The following is a 17,812-nucleotide window of genomic DNA, read 5'->3' as shown; positions in this document are numbered from 1 at the left end:
AAGATTCAAGGGTGTGGCAGGTGACAGTGGATGAGCGAGAGGGATGTGAGTGTCCTGCCTAGTGCAGGGGGTTGGACTAGATGACCCAGGAGGTCCCTTCCAACTCTATGATTCTATGAACACACACAGATATCATATGTTGTGGCTTTTGGGGGATACTGTATACAGTCCTGGTCACCATATTCAGAAAGGAGGTTGCAAAGCTGGAAACAGTACAGAAGAGGGCCATTAAGATGACAAAATGGTTGGAACCTCTTTTCTTTTAGGGTAGCCTGAAGAATCTGGAACTAAGGGGAGGCAGCATAAAAGGTAATGAAGTTATACGTAGGGTGAAGAGAGTGGGGACTTTTTATCCCTCTCCCCAAACTCAACGAATCATTAACATTTGCTGCCAGAGGATGTAGTAATGACTTTAATAGGGGTCTAGACAGAATTGTGGATAGGACTAACTGGCTATAAACTCTGGTGATTTAAGGGAATCTCCAAATTTGGAGGCAGAAAACCTCCCAATGCCAAGAGACAACATGAGGGGAAGGTCTTGAACTCTAGGCCCTGCTGTTGGCCCTCCAGAGGAACTAGCAGGCCACTGTGTGAGACAGGAGGCTGGACTAGATGGACCATCCCTGGTCTGACCCAGCAGGGATCTCCTGATGTCCTTAGGAAGGCCTCGGCCTCTCTGCCCTGTCGTTGGCCCTCCAGAGGAATTGGCTGGCCCCTGTGTGAGATGGGAGGCTGAACTAGATGGACCATCCCTGGTCTGACCCAGCAGGGCCCTTCTGATGTTCTTAGGAAGGCCTCGGCCTCTCTGCTCTGTCGTTGGCCCTCCAGCGGAGCTGGTTGGCCACTGTGTGAGATGGGAGGCTGGACTAGATGGACACTTGGTCTGATCCAACAGGGCTCTTCTTATATTCTTGCTAAGACCCCCGGTCTGCCGCATCCAATACTGTCTCCTCTGGGTCCAGTGTCTTTGTCCGCTTTTCAATATCTTCCATTCAAGATGGCAGAGGTTGAGTGTGAGACTTTATACATGCAAAGCATGTGCCATTCCTCTGCCCTACGGCTCTGCCCATAAATTTAAGTCCGGAACTAGGGAATTTGTAAGAATTATTCAGTGCTGCAAAAGGCTGGTACCTTAAAAAAAAAAGTTTGGAGTAAAATATAACACTGACACCTAGGCTAAGAGCTAGAGATATTTTTGAGCTCCGAAAGAGCCGGTGGCTGGCAGCTGCTGTGCCAAACATTAGGCCTTTTTGAGAAATCAATCTATCCACGTTGCTTGATGCTTTCAAAATATAGTCCATCATGTTGGATCTATCGCCTTCTAAGGAGATTTATGGCTCTTCGTGTTTTTCCATAACTGGCACACGTTCATGAGCATTGATTTGTTTCTGTACAAGAACTGAGTCAGATCTGAAGGGTTTCAGCTCCCCCCTCCCTTGCAGAAATGTTGCCCCGTTCTTACCAGGAAGTTCAAATAAAGCATTTGGTCTCTTCATCACGGTCTCTCTTATTTTTCCAGGCAGATCTGAGAAAAGCCTCATTCTTACTTTGTTTCTTAAATACACATCAAGAACCTTTGAACATTCAAAGTGCTTTCCGATCCACCGTCTGCCACTTCATTAGCCTTCGTGAAATTTCTGCAACATTTTCTTAGAAACGAATCCTCTTCACAGGGAACTGGAACTTTAGCAGTTGGTCCATTGCTCAGCATCTTGTCTCTCCCAGTGGCCATCCAGTACCTCTAGAAGTCCAACAACAGGGCACAGAGACTGAGGCCTTCTCTTGATGTGGTCTGCTGGATCTGGGATGCAGAGGCTGACTGCTTCTGAACATGGATATATTTGTAAATTTTGTCATGGAAAACAAAGACATACATACTTTCAAATTTTACAGATATGCCAAATGGTACAATTTTATATACTAACCAATTTTGCGTTGTCTTATTAGTAAAATTTGGATTTGATAGGAATAGGCTGCCTAAGGAGATGGTGAGCTCCCCCTCACTGGCAGTCTTCAAGCAAAGGTTGGATACACACTTTTCTTGGATGCTTTAGGATGCTTAGGGCTGGTCCTGCGTTGAGCAGAGGGTTGGACTACATGGCCTGTGTGGCCCTTTCCAACTCTATGATTCTATTCTATTTATTGAATATCTTACCTTTCTCCTCCAAATTTCTACACAGCCCCCCTCCCTAACAAGATGGGTATTGTGCATCTGTAGTTGGGACGATTGGTAGTGTGGAAGTTGGTGGAATGGTACTCAGCAAGTACTCTGTGTTTCTGATCCTTCCTCTCACTTGGTCTCCGATGTAGTAGCTACTTCCTGTTTGAGGTAGGGAACGGATACCGAAAAGAATTAAGGCCATTATGCTTTCAGCATTCTATCATTATGAAAATTCTGCTTCTAATTTCTCTTTTGTAGATAGAGAATTGAGGCTGTGAGACAGTGACATGACTGGGGCAATCCTGTCACTTGGAATGAAGGGATTTGAACCCGGATCTTGTAGCTTAAAGGTCACCGCTTGCTTCACCTAGCCCGACTGTTGTTAAAGTCCAAGAGAATCCCATGACCTTTCGCAATTACTTTGGTCTAGGTTTAGAGTCCGGTCCTAATTACAGAGTCAGATTCTCCGCTGGCATAAAACCAGTCAAGTCAAGAAGCCGCATGGCAGCCCCAGAGGACATGCTCTGAGTTTGCCGTCAAGGTCGTCGAAGTGAGCTGGTAGAAAAAGCGAACGAATTTCCCGTTAAAAGCAACTAAGCAGGGTAGGAAAGAAAGAAAGGCGCTTGTATGTCCTTTCACTGCGTGAAAAGACCATTGTGCTGTCCTTTCTTTAAAAAAAACATCAAAAAAATGGTCAAACGGTAGTTCTTCTGGCTAGAGGGGCTGACCTACATAGAGGATCAGTCCCACTTGCCTTGTTATTCCACTGATCTTTCTCTCTCCACATAAATTCTGAAACGATTCTAGGATGAGCTAATCGAACCAGAAATCTTAGTAACGGCACCCATGGAATTCAGAGGCAGCTCGCAGACCTTCATCAATATATTACCGCCTCCAGAAGTCAAGTCCTGGGCTGGATCCTAAGGGGAAAATAATATCCCTTTAGAGCTACTGCAAATTAACTGGCTTGGAAATCAAAACTCATAAAACATTCATTAGCACAACGAGCTCCGAGTATCTTAGTCATCATTTTGGAGTCTCACCTAACCTGCACGAGAGCCAAACTTGGCAGCCCCCCAGGATGGATATTCTAAGATGGAACACGGGAGAGAATTAGCTACAGAGGAATTTGAAATCCTCACTTTAGGAGCCTCTTGGGGTTCTTGGAAGCCAAAGGCTCGTAATGGACAGCAGGTGTGGCGAAACAATTAAAAGGAATAAAGCAATTATATTTGAATTGATCTAATCGCCTGCTCCCACTGGGATCTGGAGAGATATCTTACTAGAATTACCCCGTTTTATCAATAGGGAGGCATTCTGGGAAAGCGCATTTCAAACGACAAAACCATGAACTTCATTTGCATGTGAGTGAGGCCGGTCAAAGGAAAGAGGCCGCCAAAAACCCACTTCCCGACCGCCAGCGATCCGGCCGGTGGAGAAAGGGAATGGACCGGTTGTGGCATCAAAGGCGCTCTTCCTCACCTGCAAAGTGTGTTCTATTCATCCACAATTATTTTTTTCAAGGGGGGATTTGTTTGCATTTTATTGCAAAGATTGATTAAAATGGCAAACAAAGAGAAGAACTTGGATGGACTGAGCTGGGTGCAAAACGTTTTAGCCATGGGAAAGGAGGCCCAACAACATTATTATTATTATTGCAATATAATAAAGAGAGGAAAATGAGGACTCATTTGTAACTGTCTTCTTACCATCTCTGTGCATCGTGTTGCAAAGAATCCCTAGTTACCCTAGTGGCTCAGGCCTGGCCTCTCATTTGAGAATCAAAACCGTGTACTCCTTAGCTATGTTGCTGGTGTGGCCACTTCTTTGCTGTCCCTGCGCCTACGCTCTTGGTAGCAGCATGATGTGCAAAAATTAAGCATGATTTGTCTTGATGTGCAAAAACGTGAAGTGAGATAAAATAATGGAGGAAAGCCTCAGTGGATTAATCTCTGAACAACAGCACTATGTGGCACAAACCGCTCTACCGGCGGCTTATTTTCGGATTTCATTAACACTTCCCATCATCCCCGAAAGGGACCACTTGTCTGAATGCTGGATCGCAAACAGGCCACGTAGAAAACAATCAGCAGCTCACATTGCGGATGTGTCCAAGAGCCCTGTGGAGCACCCCGTACAGTTTGCCTCTGGTTTTGGATCAGTGACTACAAAATGGCTGGATGAAATCTTTGGTACTGGATAGTACCTTCTCCTGACTAAATGGCTGTTGAGAGCATTATGGTTATTGTTTCATGTATTGTTGATTAGTTTAATGTAAACCGCCCTGAGCCTTCGGGGAGGGCGGTATATAAATCTAAATAAATAAACAAACAAACAAACAAAAAACAAATAAATAGTCTCTGCCCCAGACCCACAGTCCTTGAATTCTATATAGGGTTGGCAAGGCCTCCCCTGTCCCCCAGTGGGACGAGGGAAGAGTTGAGTTGCCAGATCCAGGATGGTGAACTCCTGGAGATCTGGGGTGGTCAGGAACTTCGGTGGGGATCCTGCCGCAGAATCCACCCCCCAAAGCATCAGTTTTCTCCAGTGAAACTAAAGAGAGGCAGCATGGTGTAGTGGTCAGAGCAGCAGATTAGAGACCAAGCTTGATTCCCCACTCTTCCACATGCAGCCAGCTGCGTGAGCTTGGGCTAGTCACAGTTCTTAGGGCTGGTCGTACAGAGCAGTTCTCTTAGAGCTCTCTCAGCTCCACCTACCTCATATGTGGTGGGGAAAAGTAGGGAACGGTGTTTGTAAGCTACTTCAGGACACCTTCAGGTAGTGAAAAGCGAGGATGACCAGCTCCTCTTTCTCCTTCGGATTTCTGTAGTCTGGAGACGAGCTGTAATTCCACAGTATCCCCAGGTCCTACTGGCAGGATGGCACCTCTAATTCACCAGGAAGTAAACATGGAATGACCCTTTTCTCAGCACAAGATGCATTAAACCAGAGGGAAACACACAGATGAAGAACAAAACGTACCAGGGGAAAGTATATGCAGCTGCTAATATCAATAAAAAGTTAGAGGGGGAAAAAAGCAAACCAACAATAGCACAAACAAGTGATTTAAATTGATATGTGCCAGCAGAGCCAGCCTCCTACAGGGTTTGCCAGAGCTTTGAAGCTTTTCTTTGTTAGAAAGGGTTTCATTAGTTGCCTGACTTCTCTTTATTCACGCCTGTGAAAGGAAGTTCAGATTCAATTATTCATGGGAGCCTTTTCCCCCCTTGTGGGTAATTTGTAAATAAATATGAAAAGGCCTATGTTCTTTCAATGACTTCCCTTCTGCTCGAAATAACATGTTGGTCTTTGCACAAAAAGCCGTCACGCTCAGAAGGGTTCCCCTTGTTGCTGTCAGGAAGGTGGGACATGACACCAAACATTTGTAAGAACAAGAAGATACATTCGGAACTTTTTTTTTTTGGACAGCAATCTGTAGAACAGGGTTTCCCTGCCCCGGAAGTCAGAACTGTCAAGTTGGTTCTGCTATATTACCGGAAAACCCGGGACATGAAGCCTGCCGGGAAATGAAAAATTCACTTGTGAAGCCTAGTTTATCATTTACAGTGGTTGCGACTGAGTGGCACGGACTGGTGGTTGTAATGCGATGGGGCTAAAACACATCTCAGAAGTCACAGGGTTCTAGGGAAGAAATCTTGAGTCCAATTCTAGCAAGACAGATTCAGGTGGGTCGCATTTTGCTGGCAGGGGCTCGTGGGAATTGTAGTCCATGGACATCTGGAGGGCCGCAGTTTGACTACCCCTGGCCTAGAACAAAGTTTGAGTCCAGGAGCACTTGTAAGCTCTATGGAGGCCTGCCCTTGTCCTTGATCTGTAGACTCCAGCTGGTGCAAAATGCAGCTGCTGGGGTCCTTGCAGGAACACCGTGGAGGGCCTACATCCAGCCTGTGTTGAAGCAGCTACATTGGTTGCCATTTGTTGTCCGGATCCAGTTTAAGGTTTTGGTATTAACCTTCAAGGCCTTACATGGGTTGGGACCCACATACATGAGCAACCGCATATCGCCCTATGCCTCCCTCCAGGACCTTACACTCTATAGGTGATAATTTACTGGTCATTCCTGGGCCCAAAGAGGCACACCTGGACTCAATCAGGGCCAGGGCCTTTTCAGTCCTGGCCCTGACCTGGTGGGAATGAGCTCTCAGGTGAGCTGCGAAGATCAATGGGCCCCCCTGGTGTCTAGCTCCAACTTTCAGTATCTTGTCTCTCCTGCCTCCTCCCTCTGGAGGTAGGAGTTGGGGGCAGGAGTTGGGTTTTCTCCGCCATGTTGCTGGGTTGCTGGTTATTATATCAGTATTTCTTGTCCATTTTAATGGGGTTTTAATGGGAATTTTTTAAACTGGACACCTGTAACCTGCCACGAGCCTGCTTGGGAGTGGTGGGTAACAAATTAAATAACAACAACAACAACAACAATAAAAGAACAATAACAACAACAACAACAATATCGACCAGGTTTAATTCTGAGTTAAAGCTTTCTGTGCCCGCACACAAAGGTTTATACCCAGAATTAAACCTTGTTGGTCTTAAAAGAGCCACTGGACTTTGACTTCATTCTCGTGCTCTAGGGCAGGAGTTCTCAACTAGGGCTCCAAGAGAGCTCCCCAGTCTTTCCCCGATATCCTGCCTTAATGCTCGGCCAGAAGCTATTCTTGATATTGCAGTGAAAGCAGGAAACCGGCCCTTTCCATTGACCTGGGGGTGGCAGTCTCACCTGGGTTGATTATGCAGAACAGGAAACACCGTCGTAAGGTTGTGGGTAGCAGTGCTACAGTCCTCAGACCACTCTGCAAACTACTATGGCGTGAGCAGAAAGGATTTAATACGTTGCATTTGCCACAGGCAACTACAGGTATTTCCCCCCATGATCTCAGACACCGGCTACCTCTGAACGTCAAGGGTATGAAGGGAAAAGCCCTACATTTATAGAAAGACAAATTTTATTCAGTACATTCAAAAAACAAACAAACAACTCTGCCCTCCCCCAAACAGGATATCCTTAGACCGTATTTGTTCGTCACCCACCTTTTTGATCTTCTCCCTCTTATTTTACAATCAGAAATTGCATAGAAATCAGGAAATTAGACTCTCCCAGGGGAACCAACCCCCCCTCACATCTGCAGAGCTGCTGCTAAGAAGGATTTCCTGACCATTGACCAGCTCTGCCCTCTGAACCGTTTGAGAGAAACGCCCTGGACTTGTGCGTCCAAGGTCCTTCACCCAAGGGCATTGAGTAGCAAAGAGACCAGGCGTCAGATACAAGGCGTCGTCAAGATCAGGAGTTAGCTCCAGAGGGAATGACTAGTCTACTGGATCAGAAATGGATCTGTGGGACTGGTGGTGCTGGGCAGGGGCGGTTTGATGATACCTTGTTTTTAAATGACTGAGCCCATCACGGATACGAGTCTCCAGCGCTAAGATGGTGTCTGGAAGGTGACAACCTGGGTGTTAACTTCTGCCGCCCTCTGGTGGTGGGAGAAGGCAAACACCCCTGTCTTCCCCTCGACGTCTTCATGCCGTTCTCGAAACCTGGGTTGATGGCATGTGTGCACGCACACACAAAAATAAAAGGGAAGATGTTATTTTTTGTTCCCAGTCTGTTTCAAGGCCTCTGGTTCAACTGGTGCTAGTTGGTTTTTGGTATTTATATACTCCTTGAGCGGATTTCCAGTGCCTTCACCCATGATCCCCCCTCTTATCTGTCACCGTCCCCTTTGAGAACCTGTGAGTTTGGCCCGTGAACCCAGGTGATGCCAGACCCCTCTAGGTCTTGGAATGGGAAAACAACATCAATTACCCTTCCCCCCATCTCCAAAGAAACCCCCTCCTGCGAAGTCCATCCAGTGGCAACCTTGTCACCCAGTGTAGAATAGTGACTCTTCCCTACTGTGACTCTGGTGACATCCTCCAGGTAACCTTACCTATGCACCTCTCTGGTGTCTGTGTAGCAAGTGGCCAAGGAAGACCCCCTCCCCCTCCGGATGACGCCCGGCCAGAGGGGCTTCCTCCTGAGTGCTTCCGAATGTAGGCAGGTGAGACACTCTCGCATACAAGACAGGTAACAAACAGTTCCCGTGGGGCTCATCCCCCAGCCCAAAGCTTCGATCCGCCCTGGGGAAGCTGGGGAAACAGCTTTATTAATTTAAAAATAGTTCAACACTGTGTACAAGTCTCATGTTCTGTAAAATGGAACAATTAAGCTTCTGACGCCTCCCAACAAAGCTACTCGGGCTCACTGCTGTTTGTCACTTTCTCCCACTCCAAGCCCTCGTCACTCTGCGCGGGGGACCCGGGTCCAGGCCGCGGCCGGAGGCCTTGGAAACGCCGACATTCGGGGCACACCCTGATGTGGGTGCAGCCTCGAGCTACCAGGGCAGCCTCTTGGGCCAGTCTCTGCGCCAGCGGATCCGGGTCGCCCCCACCGCAGAGCTTGCCGTTGCTGAGCGTGGTGGTGGTGGTGGGGCGCGCTCTCCGCTCTTCCTGGATAACGGGGCGAGTTCGTATGACCCCCCCTCGCCTCCGACGAGGGTGGAAACTGTCCTTGCAGAGAATGATGCTCCGCAGCTCTGTCACCATCTCCTGACAGACGGACACCTAGAGCGAGGAGATAAGCGTAACGTGAGTTCCCGACAGCTGGGTCTTCAGCGTCAGCAGGCTTTCTAAGACCTCTCTGGTCTCAAAGCCTTTTAGAATAATAGAATCATAGAATCATAGAGTTGGAAGGGGCCATAGAGGCCATCTAGTCCAACCCCCTGCTCAACGCAGGATTAGCCCTAAGCATCCTAAAGCATCCAAGAAAAGTGTGCATCCAACCTTTGCTTGAAGACTGCCAGTGAGGGGGAGCTCACCACCTCCTTAGGCAGCCTATTCCACTGCTGAACTACTCTGACTGTGAAAAACTTTTTCCTGATATCTAGCCTATATCGTTGTACTTGAAGTTTAAACCCATTACTGCGTGTCCTCTCCTCTGCAGCCAGCAGAAACAGCATCCTGCCTTTTCCATTTGTTCAGTATCTCGGAATCTTTGGCCAATGTTTGCTCAGTGGGGATGGTGCTACACAGGTTCGATAGCGGATCGTTGCTCCGGACTCAGGCAAAACTTCTTATTTGCATTGGGAGTGAATTCTGTGTTGTCTTTTCAGAGCCCGGAATCAATCACCCCCTTCCCCTCGCCTCTTAAACCTCAGTACCACTTGGGCCTGCTTCTTACCGGAGAGGTAAAGCAGCGCCGCCACGTCATGCAAAACAATCACAAATAAATATGCAGGCGCCAAGGTGAGAGTTTTAGCCTGGCCTTCACTTGCCGGTTTCCTGAGCACAGAGCATTCGCGACAAGAAGATACACTCCGTCAGTATGAAATTGCACACACTCAAGCACAGTTCTATCATCTCGGTCGGGATGCGGAAACCTTGACTCTTTCACAAGCTCTACAGGCTGAGTAATGAAACGTACAGGGGCTCTACCCTGAGCTCTTTTGCTGTCCTCACTATTTCGTCTTGTGCGTGGTTTATGCCGCACAATTAAAAACAGGATTGGTTTGTCTTCTGCAAACAGAAATGCATCGAGTGATCTCACCAAAACAAGCGATTCACGATAACCCCATTTTCTCTGCAGGAAGTGAAAATTGCAGATGTCATATAAATATCAGCCCAGAAATGGGCAAAAGGAACACATTTCTCCATCAATTCAAAAACCAATAACGGGAAAAACATCATAGTGGCACTCCATGTAATCTCAGGAGTTGCATATAATGTCTTGTGGTGATCCTAATGTAAATAAATTGTTTCGTACTGATAGACCATATTTACTGCCTAGTGCTTCGTTTTCTACAAATCTGAACAAGAATGTTTGCGTTAAATTTCATCCTCTGCTTTCTGTAGTTTGATATCTTTTTGCTGTTCATTTTACTGCAATGGTTGCTATTTTCACTGATCTTTTTACTATTTCTTGATTGTTACCCATGGTTATTTATTCGTTGCCTTGTTGCCGTACTGGTCAATTGTTTAGCACAGGGGTAGTCAAACTGCAGCCCTCCAGATGTCCATGGACTACAATTCCCATGAGCCCCTGCCAGCAAATGCTGGCAGGGGCTCGTGGGAATTGTAGTCCATGGACATCTGGAGGGCCGCAGTTTGACTACCCCTGGTTAGCACCTTGAGCATTTGCAGGATACCACTATTTTACCCTATTTTTTTTCCTTATAGAGATGTGAAAACTGGCCCGTGAGATCTGTGAATAGCAGTAAATTAGCACACAAATGTCAGAGTGAACAAACAGATCTGAGAACTGAGTCTGAATCCAGATCTTTAATCCGATCTCAGCTACCATCACCCAGTTACTTCAACATCTGGAACCCTCAAAGAGCTCTACACTTCGCCACCTCCAACTGGCCGGTCATCCCTGGCCCCAAGGAAGCCCGCTTGACCTCAACCAGGGCCAGAGCTTTCTCCATCCTAGCCCCCACCTGGTGGAACGAGCTCCCGGAGGAGATCAGGGCCCCGACAAAACTTGAACAGCCAGGACTCAAAGTGACTGAAGAATAACCAAAGGCAAATTAATATAATTAACCAAGAAGAATTAGAATTCGCCCTCCCTGCAGGGGCTCTTACCTCTGAGTGTTCGGAATGACGAAGGCTCCACAAGAACTCCAGCATTGCCATAAAAATCGCTACGATTAAACCACAGATCAGAACCACAAAGATCCCACCTATATTCTCCATTCCCAGGCCTGCCAACAGAAAGAGCAACCAACGTTAATATGGCAGAGTTGATGTCTACGGAGCTGTTTGTAAACCGAATTACACCGGTGGTTCCATCTGGCCCTTTCCCCGTTCACTTTGGCTGGAAAACAGTTGTCTTCAGCTCCCCAGTTCAGGCTTAAGGAAATAAAGAGAAGGTGTCCTGGCCTTTCTCCCCTAGGACACTGGACCAGAGCTGGCTGGAACCAAAGCCAAGGCCTCCAACCTACACAAGATCATAGAATCATAGAGTTGGAAGGGGCCATACTGGCCATCTAGTCCAACCCCCTGCTCAACACAGGATCAGCCCAAAGCAGGATCATCTAATAGTGTTATACCTGTTTATAGTTGTCTCGGCTGATTGTGAGAAAAGGCTAGTCCCAGGATGTCCAACTGTTGTCAGCAAGCCATAGGGCCTTTCCTCCTAGGGATGCCAGCCTCCAGGTGGGGCCTGGGGATCCCCTGGAATTACAGCTTATCTCCAGGCAACAGGGATCAGTTTCTCTGGAGAAAATGACCACTTAGAAGGGGGACTTGTACTGCATTCTACCCCATTGAAGTCCCTCCTCTCTTCAAACCCCGCCCTCAGCAGGATCCATCCCTCTAGTCTCCTGGGTTTTCCCAACCTGGAGCTGGCAACCCAACACCCCCCTGCAGACCAGAACTTGTTGAATCGGTTACTACGGATTGTCCTGGGGTTCTCATGTAGGGCTATTTATCACCTGGGATGCCTATAAAATCTCTGTCCCCTTCCTCGGGAGCCGTAAATCACAGCATGAGAATCCAGGATATATTGACAATCTCTTCCCTGGCTCCCCCCCCCCCCCAAGCCATTGACATATTTTGTTTGTTGTTGCAAGCTTTGTTTGCTTATTTAATGGTGGGTCCTCTCTCTCTCTCTCTCTCTCTCTCTCTCTCTCTCTCTCTCTCTCTCTCTCATTGTTTCTGGCAGCCTCTGTGGGGCTCTCCAGCCATCGATCAATCACACCTTTGCAAGCAGACTTCCACCTGAATGACAAGTAAAGGCATCTTGGAGGGGGGGGGGACAGAGAACCAGGCAGCGTTTGCCAGAGGCAGGGCCTATATATCGTGTTCTCTGCCAAGCACCGGGGAGCCAGTAGTGAGAGCCAGCGTGGTGTCGTGGTTAAGAGCGGTGACTTCTAATTTGGAGAACTGGGCTTGATTCCCCACTCCTACTCCACATGCAGCCAGCTGGGTGACCTTAGGCCAGTTAGAGCTGCTCTCATAGAGCAGTTCTCTCAGAGCTCACTCAGCCTCGACCTGCTTCATGCATGTTTATTGTGGGGAGAGTAAGGGAAGGCAATTGTAATCCACTTTGGGTAAAGAAAAGTGAGGCATAAAAAAACAACAGGGGCTCATGGGAATTGTAGTCCATGGACATCTGGAGGGCTGCAGTTTGACTACCCCCTGACTAATCCCCTACCCCCCCCCACACACACACAAACACACAATGCACAAATCGGTCCTCCTACTGGGTTTTCTGCTTGGAATTTGTCAAGGCCTGCTCTCTGCTCTCCGCTGAGTGACAGCTCTCCATGTGGCGCCTCCTCCTCCTCCTCCTCCCTCTGCCGGTAGTCGGCTTTTCATAATTTATCAGTTTTATTTTCATCCCTTTGAAGCTCCCTTGTATGTTTGAGATGTCAAGATAAAGCAATTAGTGCTCTCCAGACACAAGTCTCCAGACGCCCGATGGATGCTGGCCGAGGGGAGGCACTCAAGGCGGCTCCAGGAATGCAATCCAGTCTGTGCGGGATTCGAGGCGAATTCCTGGACCTGGCTTTGAATGGGGTCTCAGAAGCAATAGGAGAGCAAAAGGAGAGCAGGCGAGACCTGGGCAGACCCTGGAATTACAGACTTCAGAGATCAGTTCCCCTGGAGAAAAGGGCTGCTTTGGAGGGGGGACTTTATGGAATTATATTCCACTGAGGTTTGGGTCCTCCCCAGGCCTCATCCCCTAAATACCTTTAGGAATTTCCCAACCTGGATCTCTAAATACAAGCCCCCATCCCCAGCTGTTGACCAGGGGGGGACCTGGCATCCCTCGTGTTTATTTATATATATATTTATTTATTTGGATTTTTATATCGCCCATTCTTTACAGCTCTGGGCGGTTTCCATGGAACATTGCATGAATTTACACGGAACATTATTTGTTATAGGAGAGTATTTCAGAACTTTTTGGGGAGAGATGCAAAGAGCTGGGAAGGAATCGTGATTTCCAACTTCTGTTGTCTTGAAAGGGCCCCCCTCTCAATTTTTCTACAAATTTCCATTCGGGGCCATTGGGCGGGGAATGCTTATTTCCCCCCCAAATGCCCGCCACGCAGATTCCTCTCCTCTCTCCCTGTGTCCCGATTTAAATTGTGTCACCCGCACAACTCCCCGTCGCTGGCTCCTTTCCTTGACGGGCATCACAGCGCAAACAGAAGGTGATCCTTCCAGCCAAGCCTGTTTGTTCTCGTCTTGTTTGCATTTCCAGGCGAAAGCCGCTCTCCTGGTTCATCTTCGTAGTGGAGACCACAAGCCCGCTTGGCTTTTATCCTGTGCTCTTGTAAGGGTTAAAAGGCCCTTCTCTCAGCCAGCAAACCTTTTAGCCTCCCTAGGAGGGGAGAAAAATGCTTTCCCGCTCCATTTCGGGACAAGTGCCAAAAATATTTAGCAGTAGCTTTGGGCTGGCAACAGTTCCTGGGGCGGAGACATCAGCCTAGCACTGTGCCTTTTAGAAGAGGAGGAGGAGGAGAAGCTGGTTCTTATATGCCGCTTTTCTCTTCCAGAAGGAGTCTCAGAGCAGCTTCCAATCGCCTTCCCTTCCTCTTCCCACAACAGGCACCCTGTGGGGTGGGTGAGTCTGAGAGAGCTCTGAGAGAATGGTGACTGGCCCAAGGTCACCCAGCTGGCTGCAGGTGGAGGAGGAGCGGGGAATCAAACCCGTCTCGCCGGATTAGAAGCTGCCGCTCTTAGCCCCTACCCCAAGCAGGCTCGTTTAGGGTTGTCTTTGCACACCTCTCCCACCAGGCCTCGTCCTTCAGCGCCTGCACTAGTATTAGAGTCTCTGGCTTTCCATTTCTAACCGTCCTTTAGAATGGGCCATTAGCCAGCAGCCACTTTCGATACAGCCCCCCCGTCCCCCCCCCCAAGAATCTCCGGATTTGGATGGTGTCCCTCAAGTATTCTCCTTCCTGCCGCAGCACCGTAGACATTCATTAGAAGCCCATTTTGCCATCCGTCCGTCCCACTATTTGTCATTTCGTTGTTTCCCCTCTCTTTGCCTCGGGCAAAAACACTCTGCGTGATGCACGGCAGCCCTGCCTCAGCTCTCCCCTCGCGTTATTAAGAAAGATATTTCAGCTTAGGAGGATTCTGAAATCCGAGTGCCGCAAGGGTGACGCGGCCCCGGAGCCTCCGCCGTTCTCGTTGGCGGCGGCTTCTGCAAGGGGCACCTCCGTCGATGGAGGGGTGTTACGGGCCAGGGGGCAGCCGCGGCTGGTACCTTTGGCTCGGTGGTCCTCCTCTTTGGGGCACTTGCCTCCTTCCCACCACTTGCGCTTCAAGATTTCGAGACGGTTGTTCTCTTGCAGCTGGAGAATGGCCAAATCAAACTCGTCACGGAAGACTGAACCTGCAAAGCCAAGAGAGATGATGGAGAGGGCGGCAGATGCGGCCCCTGCTCTCCGTTGAACATATATATATATATTAAAAATGATTCATATATGTTTGTGTGTGTGTGTGCGCACACACACACACATGCACAGTTTATTATAGAGCTGACATTTTCAATGGTGCACTTAACCGTTCCCATTTACATACACTTTTAAGTTTGTTTTTTACAAATGAGCAAGTCTGACGTGTGGTTTCTTGCTTTGTTCTGGCAGCACCCAGTTCACCCACAGGGTTGCCAGCTCCAGGTGGGGAGATATTTGGAGATTTTGGGGGCGGAGCCTGGGGAGGGCGGGGTTTGAAGAGAAAAGGGACTTCTGCCATCGAGTGCATCCGCCAAAATAGCCGTTTTCTCTGGGGGAACTGATCTCTGTCATCTGGAGGTCATCAAAGGTGGCAGTGCGGGAATCTCCAGCCACCACCTGGAGCTTGGCAACCCTTTTCACACATGCAGGAGAATGCGGCAGTAGAATGGAGGGACTATACCACTTGGGACTGAATATGGTGGGTTCCAGCTTTGCATAGGCTTCAATATCAAAACATTCATGCACATGGAAAACTAACAGAGCAGGAAGGGAGACTCCGGCTCCTCGGAGCTGGTTTTCTGTTTGTGGGGAGTTTTTACTATTCCCACATGTGATCCTCCACCTGCCACCTGAAGTTGTTCAGTCCAGTTTATCATTTCAGGTCCGTGTCTTCACACTACTCCCTTTCCTCCCTTGCTCAGAGGAAATCCGCTTAAATTTTGCCCTTTAAACTGTTTGCCCTTTAAACAATTTGCTTACCTTGACTGAGGAAATCTCATACCAGTAATCTCATACCAGTAATAACTGCATATATTCCCATTTCCTAAAGCGAATAGGTCACTTTAACCCGTTTTCCCATGAAAATATGACTTCTGCTTGTAGGGCCCAAAGAGAATTCGACAGCCAGTACGAATATTGGGCCCCCAGGCATGGCTCTCTTAGCAATAGGAACTAAGTAACGAGCTTTTTCTTTGGAGCTCTTAATTCTCCCTTGATGCATTTGCATTTATTTATTGATGTCCTGCTTTTCTCCTCAGTGGAGACTGCACGGCGGAGGTTCTTTGCTAAAGAATCTGTGGAAAGCTCAGGATTGAGATGGATGGGCTGGCACGGAAGATAAACTTTGGGGGAGGGGGTGGGTAGAAGGGCAATTTTATGTTGCAAAGAAACAGCCAGATGACGCCGAACTTTTTCCCAAGACAAGTCCCCCCCACCCAGCTCCAGGGTGGGCTCTGACAGAAAGCCCTACTTCAAGGGTGGCCAAACTGTGTCTCTCCAGATGTCCATGGACTACAATTCCCATGAGCCCCCTGGGCTCATGGGAATTATAGTCCATGGACAACTGGAGAGAGACAAAGTTTGGCCACCCTGCCCTACTTGTCGAAAAGTGTTTGGGGAAGAGAGGCATTTGTGATGGAAGAAGCCAAAACAGGGAATGTGTTCAGCACACACACACACACTCCCGGTCGCTTGTGTGCCCCTATTGCTTTGGGTTCTCCTTTCTTTTCCACGCGTTTTGCTCCCTCTAAAAGCTGCAGGCATTTATGCCAGACCTACAGCGATGTAATATAGAACCGACCACTAGAGGCAGCAAAACACACGCCGAAAGGAAAACCGGAAGTAACAGTGACACACCGGTGACGGAAATGAGAGTGTGAAAGAGCACAAGAGTTTCTGGCACAGCAGGTTACAGAACGCTGCTCTTTGTATAACATGATTGACCAGCTGCAAATAATTTCTTTTCAAAAGGTTGCTAGGTAGTCCTTGCTTTGCCTCCTCATCCTCCTTATTGCCTAGCACCTTACTGATTTTGGACTGCAGTTCCAAGAAGGCCCCAAAGGGTCTTATCGAGTCCAGAGAGCATCAAACCAGTCTGAATATTTCCATCCCGCTCCACCCCAAGCCCCTGTTCATATTCAGTCTCAATAAGACAAAATTAGTGTGAGAAAGGCAAAATTAAGAGCCTCATGTGGCACAGAGTGGTAAGGCAGCGACATGCTATCTGAAGCTCTGACCATGAGGCTGGGAGTTCGATCCCAGCAGCCGGCTCAAGGTTGACTCAGCCTTCCATCCTTCCGAGGTCGGTAAAATGAGTACCCAGCTTGCTGCTGGGGGGTAAAACACTAATGACTGGGGAAGGCACTGGCAAACCACCCTGTATTGAGTCTGCCATGAAAACGCTAGAGGGCGTCACCCCAAGGGTCAGGCATGACCCGGTGCTTGCAAATTTGGTGCTCACATTATGGACAACAGGAAAAAATGATTCTTGGTGACAAGAAACATTCAGAGTGTGGTTCATCCTGCCCCCCTCCAGTAGCTGGGAGCATCGTTCAGTTCTCAAGATTGATGCTCAGTTATGCAAATTAACAGAATCCTGTTAGGTCATTTAAGAGCGGAGCAGAGGTTAAAATAAAAAGACACACGGACTATCGATCTGTCGGCTTTGACTCTGAGCCTTTGAAACACTAACCCTCCTTCCCCCATGCACACTCAGGGTCATGAAAATATTAATTATTAAATTAATTAGCATTCATTTCAGCCGGGTTCACGCTGGCACCTTTCCTTATTGCTTGTGCTCCACAATACTTACTGGTTTAAGTTTCAGGGATGTAGCTGTGTTCACCTGTAGTAGAAGGGTGAAATCTGAGTCCGATAGCACCTTAAAGGCCAACAAGACTTCCAGGGTATAAGCCAGGGGTAGTCAAACTGCGGCCCTCCAGATGTCCATGGACTATAATTCCCATGAGCATTTTCTGGCAAGGGCTCATGGGAATTGTAGTCCATGGACATCTGGAGGGCCGCAGTTTGACTACCCCTGGTGTAAGCTGTAGAGACTCAGATCTGACAGAGGGAACTTTGGCTCTTGAAAGCATCAACCCTCAGAATTCTGTCGGTCTCTGAGGCAGAGAAACACATAGAGCAGAGGTCCACCTGTGGCTTTTTATTAGCCACAAGGTATAGATGGAACATTATACCTGGGGCAGCGATGTTCTGTTTTCTTGGAGGGCTTCAGGCATTCTCGCCCTGCTAGTGGACCTCCTGAGGGCAACTGGGTTTTGGCCACTGGGTGACACAGGGTGTTGAACTAGATGAGCCATTGGCCTGATTCAACGTGGCATCCCTTCTGTTCTTATTCCCTAGGTGCTACAGGACTTGAATCTAACTATTCTCACAGAAGCTCATTTGA

The 17,812-nt window shown here is 48.3% G+C and overlaps 1 protein-coding gene across 3 annotated transcripts in view; it reads right to left on the bottom strand.

The window, feature by feature from the left end:
* Positions 1-2,930: 2,930 nt before the first annotated feature.
* The window catches only part of GRIK4 (glutamate ionotropic receptor kainate type subunit 4), a 352,867-nt gene continuing 337,985 nt past the window's right edge, over positions 2,931-17,812 (bottom strand). For 2 of the 3 annotated variants that reach the window (XM_077305824.1, XM_077305825.1), the window contains exons 18-21: positions 14,433-14,561; positions 10,793-10,911; positions 6,897-8,776; positions 2,931-3,081 (exon numbers count right to left, since the gene is read on the bottom strand). In XM_077305824.1, the coding sequence (XP_077161939.1) occupies positions 8,405-8,776; positions 10,793-10,911; positions 14,433-14,561 (620 nt within the window). In that variant the 3' untranslated portion in view covers positions 2,931-3,081; positions 6,897-8,404. Of the gene's footprint in view, positions 3,082-6,896; positions 8,777-10,792; positions 10,912-14,432; positions 14,562-17,812 lie in introns of those variants that run through there. The other variant, XM_077305826.1, reaches the window with a different exon arrangement.

Source organism: Paroedura picta, chromosome 12 (genome assembly GCF_049243985.1).
Source record: "Paroedura picta isolate Pp20150507F chromosome 12, Ppicta_v3.0, whole genome shotgun sequence".
NCBI classification, from domain to species: domain Eukaryota; kingdom Metazoa; phylum Chordata; class Lepidosauria; order Squamata; family Gekkonidae; genus Paroedura; species Paroedura picta.
This window is presented reverse-complemented; position numbering and strand designations above follow the sequence as displayed.